General features: G+C 49.1%; 1 protein-coding gene across 1 annotated transcript; it reads right to left on the bottom strand.

Moving 5' to 3' along the window:
* Positions 1–1,943: 1,943 nt before the first annotated feature.
* LOC144173854 (rho-related GTP-binding protein RhoC) lies at positions 1,944–8,748 on the bottom strand. The gene is made up of 3 exons (XM_077702131.1): positions 8,336–8,748; positions 2,872–3,102; positions 1,944–2,808 (listed from the first exon to the last, which is right to left on the bottom strand). Exons 1-3 carry the CDS (start codon positions 8,489–8,491, stop codon positions 2,617–2,619), a joined length of 579 nt encoding a protein of 192 aa, XP_077558257.1. The 5' UTR covers positions 8,492–8,748; the 3' UTR covers positions 1,944–2,616.
* Positions 8,749–8,829: the final 81 nt, after the last annotated feature.

Here is an 8,829-nt window from a genome sequence, read left to right as displayed (position 1 = left end):
AAACGTCGCTGCCACTGTGCAGTGAGCTGCGTGCACCAGTTGTGAATTTTTTCCCACTCGAAGGCCACAACACATTCACCAGGCCCACCTTCAGTCAGTCAGAGCCAAGACATCCGAGGGGTCTGACGGATGTGCACATGACTCACATTCCACACACTCTGGGTTCCACTCCCACCCCGTCCCAAATTTTCTTTCCAACTCAGTCCAATTCTCGTTGCATTGTTGCCCACTTTGAGCCATTTCAGAGCAACAGATGCCACACTTCTGGGCTCAAAAGGCTTTTTTGCATGAATATTGGAGTGCAAAGACTGTTGCTAAGAGAACCTGTGGATGCTTCAACATGCAAAGCAGCGCAATGAAGATGGATGCCGTACACATGGATTCATTGCGTATCGCTTTTGTTGCAACACTTCCTGATTTACGAGAGCTTTGCTATGCAGGCATGAAATGCGAGGCTGTTCACGCCAAGCACCATGCGTGCTACATTGCCCTCGCACTAGAAGACCCACACGCACTTTTTGCTCTGGCGAAAGGTGCTGCCAGGCAAACGAGATGTGCACAGCCACCAAGGCAACAAAGCCCAAGCGCGATGTCAACCGAGTTGTTTCAAATCTTGATTTTTCCACCCCTGGGAAATGAGCCCCACCAGCCTGCTAAGCGTACAGGCCACAGACCTGCTGTTGCAGAAGATGTGGTCAAACTGTGTTCTACTTTGCGCTTGGCTATTAACGCAAGTTTGCAGCAGAGGGGAAGTTGCTTATAGCTACGCTTAAATTCATATTTATTGGCTTAACCTGACCAGAAAATCACTGGAGCTGCGAACTTACAATTACAAACTACTTGTGTAGGCCAGGCGAGCCGTTGTCGACATCGAGAACAATCGGGCAAGGGGAATTTGACATTGGCAAAAAATGTTTGCAACTGGCTATGGTCATTACCTAGCAATCATCTACATGCTCAGAGACTTCAAATTAGTGGACAGTTTGCAAGCCAAAAGCAGCTTCACGAGTGAGATTTGCTGCTCCCGCCCTGAAGGTGGGTAATATTCAAAGATGGAATATTCAGCATCTACAGTAACTAAAAAAATCGCTTAGCATGTTTCACAACCGCACAACTCGATTTGGGTGCACCACAAATGTTACATGAATCTAGGGAAACATCTGCAGTAAATACGCCCACCTGGGAAACTGTGCAGTGAAAACAATGCACCCACACATGGCACAAGATGGTATTCCAATACCTCAAAGCAGAACTCCACTTCATTAAAGACTGTAATTGATTGTGGGGTTTAACGCGCCGACGCAACGCAGGCGATGAGGCGCGCCGTAGTGGAGGGCTCCGGATTAATTTTGACCACCTGGGGATCTTTATCGTGCGCCGAAATCTCGTACACACGGGCGTTTTTGCTTTTCGCCTCCATCAGAAAAGCGGCCGCCGCGGCCGGGAATCGAACCCGCGACCTCGTGCTCAGCAGCGCAACGCCTTAGCCACTCAGCCACTGCGGCGGGTCATTAAAGACTGTAACAACGAAAGTTATCAAAACGAACTAGCAGCAGCTCACCACCTCTGCAGCAATGCCCGATTCTTCTTGCACAGCATGGGAAAAAGAAGAGTGCTCCACAGTTTGGAGACAACATTTATTTATCAACCAAAGAGATCATACATAACACTAAAAAAAAAAAAAAAAAAAAAAAAAACACCTCTGCAGAAAGAATATTTGACAAAGGTTACTAAAAAAAAAGTGTGGGTGGGGGCAATGTATTCACAGCATTTCAGTTCTTCACAGACAGTAGTGTCATGGGTTTGCCCATAGCATGATCGAAGGAAATGCTGCAAACCACACTGCTATCTTAAGTGACATTGCATGTCAAAAAAAAAGGGGGGGGGGGGGGGGGGGGGGGGGGGCAGGGGGGACAAAGGGAAAATTTGGGCAACTATCGTAAGTGACATTGCATGTCAAAAAAAGGGGGAGGGGGAGAAAGGAAACATTTGGGCAACTACACAAAGAAAGCGCGCAAAACCGCGATTTTTATACGAGGGAGAAAACAAAGCAGCTCTCACGAGTCCCACAGACATGCTAGTCAGTTTGGCCACAGGGCATGCTGCACTTTGAGCGATCAACAGCACACAGCAGAGGAGACTAACCGTAGCAAGAAGGCACGAGTCATGATAGAAAACGTGTGACTGCTGTCTCGTGACACTGCCTCCCCTCTGCCGCCCCGAGGGAGGCACATCCAAGCAAGCGGCCTCTGCCTGGACTAACAGTGCGAGTACTTAACCAGGTTCACCAGATAGAGAGAGAGAGCAGCTAGCGTGCCCCCAACCTGCCTCACGGGGTGGGGCAAGCCCTGCAGCAGCCGTTGTAAACACCAGAGAGTAGTATTGGAGAACACAAAGTAGAGCATATCCGAGACCCTAGAGTGAAAAATGAGAACAAGCGCAGCTACGGCGGCACCCCCAGAGCCAGATAGTGCAAAGGAACGGTTTCGGTGGCCTGTGCGTAACAGCGCAGAGAGCCTCGAGCAAGCGGGAACAAGGGAGGAGGAGAGGGAGAGAGGAGAAGCCTGTGCCGGGGGGGCTGAACAGAGAACGGGAAGAAAAGCGGGCGGCTCGAATCTACATCAGGCAGCACCTCTTCTTCCTCTTCTTCTTGACCTGCAGCGCCGCCCTGGTGGCCATCTCAAACACCTCCCGCACGCCCTCCTTAGTCTTGGCCGAGCACTCGAGGTAGCCAAAGGCGCTGATGCGGTCCGCCATGGCACGGCCCTCGTCGCTCTTCACGGGCTCCTGCTTCATCTTGGCCAGCTCCTGCAGCGCGCGAAAGGAGCGGTTGGGTGATCCCTCCCTCTCCCTCTCCCACATCCTCCTCACCTTGACGGTGGCCGGGTCCGAGCGCAGGTCCTTCTTGTTGGCAACCAGGACTATCGGGACGCTTGGGCAGAAGTGCTTCACCTCCGGGTGCCACTTCTCCAGAATGTTCTCCAGGGAGTCGGGGGAGTCGATGCTGAAGCACATGAGGATCACGTCCGTGTCAGGGTAAGACAGCGGCCGCAGTCGGTCGTAGTCCTCCTGGCCCGCTGTATCCCACAGTGCCAGCTCCACCTGGACGGGGCCACCCCAAACACGCTCCCACAGTGCTCCCCACAAACGGTGCACCTCTGCGACAGGCGCTGAGGCTCAAGCATTGCTGGAAGGCGCAACATCAAAGTAACAAATTCATGGGCTGCGTTCCCAAACTTGTTCCTGTGCCAAAAATGCAAACCTCCCAACTCTTAGAAATGAGCATCAGCGGAAGGTTACACTAAACTTAGCCAATTGGTTCATGCCTCTAGTTGACAGTGCATCCACTTGACACTAATGCATGCCGCCATGTACTTTTTGTACTCGACTCTTGCCTTGCTGTCTCGTGTAGGGCAAGAATTTTTGCTTCCGCAAAGCACCTGCCCTTTTTCTTTCTTCTATACAAAACAACAAAGGACAAAAGCCAGAATGAATGGTGGCACACTCACACAAGTCATTTACACCGTCCAGGATGTACGCAGCACTTAGTTACTCACCAGTTAATGCGAACATGCCACACGGAAATGAGTAGAGGCATCAGAAGCCCAGAAATTAGTCTCTGCTTTCAGGAAGCTATTTCTCATACACCTGGTAGCACCTGTGTGGCCAAAAAAATACAGTAGAAAATCAACGCTGCTTCTAGGATTTCCCTGACCTGTTTCCGTACCATTTCATGGCAGCGCCCAGGAGGAAACCACTCATCTACTCTGTACAAAGCTAACCCCCCCCCCCCCCCCCCCCCCCCCCCCCCCAAATGTATCTACACTCAATTTTCATTCAGTATTTTTTCCCTTGCTGCTTCCAAGCACTGGTGATCAACAGTGCTAAATAATAGGGGTGCTGCCACTTTTTTACGTCGATCCTAGTCAGCTACAGATCGTAGTACACTTCTCTTGGCAGCAAATAAACCTTGCTGTTGATCAGACAGGTGTAAAATTGACTGCAGATAGTGGTGCGCCTAAAGGCCAGTCTGCAAAGTTTCTTTTATTGGCAACATAACACACCCAGCTCACCACAAGTAGCCGCGCTGTCGCTCACTGTCGGCTACAGGAGACGCGTATAACTGCTGCTGAATACGTGCCAAATTGGCATTTCAAGCAGGGAGGCCCTGTTTTGCAGTGACTCTGCTATAACAGCAAAAAGAACTGAGAGCTTAGTGTGTACATCACAATTGAAAAGGAACACATTATTCACCCCCTTTCCTGCCACGCCCATCTAAATCAAACAAAAATGCACCTTGGAAATGGGAATGCTGTCTTTTACAGGAATAAAGGGGGCCTGCAGGCTGGAGCAACTTGCTCGAACTTAGCGATCCCACCTTTTACATCTGCTTTGGCTTTAGTTTAAAGATAGGCAAAACACTAAAAACTGGCAATTCTCACTTATTTTATAAATTTTTTACAGGACATAGATGAGCACGTCCCAAACCCCACTGACCTAAAACCAGAAGGTGATGTCAGGCGACTAAGTAGAAAATACCATGCGATTGGCCGGTGTGGTGACCAGCCAAGCAAGCTCTTGGTCCCACACCAAATTCTTTTATTGACCTCGGAACAGAATGTGTACACACACACACAGAACGGCACCAAGAAGGTACGCTAGCTCTCTCATTCATGCACATAAACCTTCCCACTGATTTTGCACACCAAAGCAAACATTTATCGAAGGCCAACTTGTTGGCACAATTTACGGCCTCTTTAAAGGAGCCATGAAGACAAAATTCGAAAGACTGCCTCATCAGAATCACACTGGCTCCACTTTTAACGTGAGCTTCGCTCAAATAAGCTTCGTAATTAGGAAAAACGGCAATGGCCATGCGACTCACTCGCTCATTTCCCGCAACAGATACCAGCCAGCTTTGCGATTGGTGGAGGCCGGCAAGAGCAAATGCAAGTTATGCAGGGCTTATAATCTTCTTGCATGAGATATTTTCGCTTACATGTAATGCATATATTCATTTTATAGAAGTAAGAATGGTGGGGGAAGCACGGAAGTACGAAAGTACATGCAAACATTGAAGTAGAAGAGCGTGCTGTTGTTGGTGCTGGCTTGTCATAGCTGCAGAGCAGTATGGCGCTGTCGGGTTGTCTCACACGACACAGGCCGACTGGCGTGAGCGACATTCTGTTACGTGACCCTGCCTGCCGAGTGTACCCCACATTTCACAACACGAGCACTTTCTACCGCAATAAAAACAGGCCAGGTGCAAACACGGTCAAAAACAAAGCAAAGGCGGGCAAATGTCAGCCACAATGTGGTAGCGCCATCTGGGAGGACTGGTGGTAAACAAGGCTATGTAGTTCGCTGGATGCCTAGTGCCGCGTCCGCGCTCTCTTCGAGGCCTGCTTTTCTGACGTCATCGCAGACGACCTCACGAAAAACAGGATTTGGTGGGAGAATCAAAATTTTAACATAAATTGATTAATTTCTTAGTAAATTAGGCATCGTTTTCTGCCGGACAAGCGCTGGAGGCAATACAAAACACAAAATCTTTCGAATAAACAAACTTGTACTTTGTCTTCATGGCTCCTTTAAATGGACACCAGTTTTGATTGGTAGATTTCAATATAGTGAATAAAAATATGCCACGAGTAGCAGCAGCAGTTACTTATTCACGTAGAAAATATAAAATACATGAAATTCGGTTTCACCACTCCAGAACCTTCCTCGTATCACGACCAGACGTCGCAAATCATGAACCATGAAACAGGATTAGCGGAACTTGCCTAAAAGTCTCTTTTAAACAAGGTGTAAAGTAGCGACATGTAAACGTACAAAGGTACGTTTTCTCAGCCCATACCAACTTATGCTTCCGAACCTTATTAAACACGTTCCCAAACTACAAGGGGTGGCAAAATTTGTTCCAGTTTTGATTTTCATCATATCTCTAGCGAGGGCTGCCGTCCCTTCTTGCTATCAGCGCAGCCAGTGGCAAACATCCAATATTACTGACACAATCCCCTACAAAACCAGCCAAACCCTGACCCGCCTTGCTGGGGCATCGTGCAGACATTCCGTGCTCCCAGCCCTAGGCAGCAGCCTCGTCCTCTTTCTACGGGCTACTTGTGCAATGTATGGCGTGCCCTTTGCACTGCAGAAAATGCAAACAAGTGAGGAAGAGTAATGCCAGCTATAATTATTTCAAAGCAAACAGGGTGTTGTTGCCATCAAATAAAAGACCAAGGAGCTTTTCAGAGGTCTGAACTTTCATCCTATGAGTTAATATACATATATAGGATTTCATTGCCTTGGGTTGTTGTCATCGAGTTACATAACACTTCTGCAACTCAGAGCCAATGAAACGGCACTTGGAACAAAGGAGGTCAGTTCAAATTCCAATGGTGGAAAAATAGTACCCTAAACTGTCAAAAAATGCCTTTACAACCACAACAGCTTTTAGACACAATTTGTAAACGGCACAATGTCCCACGTTAGTTATCGAATTGTGTGTTAAGTGTCAAGTCATTTATTTATGTATCATTTCGATGTAGCGAGGGGGAATTAGCATGTGAACTGGGATGTCCAATCGGAACGACAGCTTTTTGGGCACCATTCCATTCCACACAGTCTTCCTGTCTCCTTCGTGTACACAACAATAAGAAAAAATTTGTTTTGGGTCGTCATTAATTTTATTTTCCACGCAGTGCCTCCATACAGAAGACTTTACTACTCAAAGCAAGCAGCTTTGAGCAGGGGCGTCTGCTTCAGTCAGTCAGTTCTGCCTGAGGCGCTTGGCGACCGAGTACTTTTTTATCGCGCGCGGCCTCCTTACGACAGTCTGCGCTCCAGGGAGATACTGCGAATGTCAGTTCAAGATTGCAGCAGACGGGTCAGATCCGCCATCACGAAAAGGCCGGTGCCCGCACACCGCATCCACAACAAGAAAAACTGAATCGAGAGAGGGGGCTCTTTCATGGAACTGGAACTTTTATCAAACGTCCGCGGTGTAATTGCAGTTATGGGGGTCACCAGTAACGTACTAAAAAAAAGTCGAGTTACGACAACTTACGGCTACGCCCACTGCGTTTTATACGCGCTGATGCCGCCGAGTTGAAGGGCAAGAAACGCACCAGATAAAATACTTCGTAAATGTAACATCTCCAGAACCGACGGCCTCTTCGCACCATCGAAGTATCAAAATAACACCTCACAAGGCGATAATTTCGTCGATAATGCAATCCGCGCAACTAGTTTAACGGCATGCACATTGCAAGACGCAAGGAGAAGAAAAGACCGCCAGTAATGTTAAACAGCGCACGCCTTATCGATCGGCAACTGCTCCCAGAGTTCAGATCCGAAAAAAAAAAAAAAAAAAAAAAAAAACATCGTTATGTCGTTTACGGGCGGAACAGGCGCGCGCCGCAAGAAGCCGCGTAACCGGCATGAGGTCACCGCGGGGTTAGTGCGGCGGAAAAACGGCAAATGCGACCACGGGGAAAAACACAAACGGACTGCAAGAAACGGAGCGGCAAAGACGAGATTTCGCGCTCTCGATTTCCGCACTACGTGACTGCAGAGGAACGACTGGTGTTCCGCCGGCGAGGCCGCGAGAAACAAAACGTGTTGCGACAAAAAGCGGCGTGATGCTCTCTTACCCGAGCCGCTCGTGGGATTAGTCATGCACTCCGCATCCTGAACTCACGCCCTCGGCGCAGCGCGCTTGATAACCGCTGTCACAGCCACCGGCGAAATGTCAAAAGAACGCACCGAACAGGTTCACCAAAGCACGGACTTGCGTTTCAAGCTATTTCGAAATGATTGCTCGCAATTGATTCAATCAGAATTCCGGACAAAACGGCGAGGCTGCGAACGATCCCCCGCCCCCTTCGTCAACCGTCGCTCCTCGGCAGACACAGCATGCGGAGCTCCCGCAGTCGCAAATATCCACGAAAACAACTGCGCACGAGAGTAGCGAAGTGCTTCGAGATAGTATTCAACAACAACTATGCCTCGGAAAGTCAGCGGATGGATAACTGCCAATGCGGTTTTCTGCAACAGCCAAGCGCCGGGTTGGGCCGAGATGCTTTCCGATCGCTTGTCACCGAACTATTTGCCAGGCGTGGAAACGCCGTCAACTGACACGCTTGATAAAAGGCAAATACGGGCGGAAAGCCCGCAGTTAAAAACTATAATGCAGCTAATAAAATCGAAAACCTCATTTCAGAACTTCTGAGAATGATTTTCGCTTACTGGTAAGGGCACGCGCAGCCTCATTAGGCTTAAAAGTGCTGAGCAAACGGGTACAGAACGCTCGATCAGTCCGCCGTATACGCACCTGCTTGCCGTCGACTTCGATGTCGGCCACGTAGTTTTCAAACACAGTGGGGACATAAACCTCGGGAAACTGGTCCTTGCTAAACACGATGAGAAGGCAGGTCTTCCCGCAAGCTCCATCTCCAACTATCACAAGCTTTTTCCGGATAGCAGCCATGTTCCGGCGCGGCTCCCTTGGACGGGGTTCGCTGTTGAAGCCGTGCTGACGCCGGGTTAAGATGCGGTCAAGGCCGACACAAACTGTAAAAGCGCACGCAGCTTAGAGCATGCGGCGATCGCTCGGTGTTGCACCAACAATACTTTCATAAAACACAGATAAGAGCTAGCTGAGGGCGGCAGCAAGCCCAGCGCTATGAGGCGACGCTCCCAACGCTCCTTACTAGAAAATATTCACCATGTTTGCGGCTAGCGCTGCAACTGCTGCAACCGCGCCTGGCGGCAACAATTTGCAGCTCAATACATCTTTTTGTCAATAAAAAAATAAATCAAGATATA

This window comes from Haemaphysalis longicornis, unplaced genomic scaffold, assembly GCF_048455015.1.
Source record: "Haemaphysalis longicornis isolate Haplotype H1 unplaced genomic scaffold, Haemaphysalis longicornis Haplotype H1 scaffold_3, whole genome shotgun sequence".
Lineage (NCBI taxonomy): Eukaryota > Metazoa > Arthropoda > Arachnida > Ixodida > Ixodidae > Haemaphysalis > Haemaphysalis longicornis.
Note: the sequence above shows the minus strand (reverse complement) of the source record. Positions and strands in the feature narration are given on the sequence as shown.

Bases quoted from the DNA above. Each gene is read 5' to 3' on its own strand.
- LOC144173854 (XM_077702131.1), bottom strand. From the start codon at position 8,491: ATGGCTGCTATCCGGAAAAAGCTTGTGATAGTTGGAGATGGAGCTTGC. The intron at 3,103-8,335 runs GTGCGTATACGG...GGCCCCGTCCAG, and splicing joins TCGAAGTCGACGGCAAGCAG to GTGGAGCTGGCACTGTGGGA. The intron at 2,809-2,871 runs GTGAGGAGGATG...CGCGCGCTGCAG, and splicing joins CGGACCCGGCCACCGTCAAG to GAGCTGGCCAAGATGAAGCA.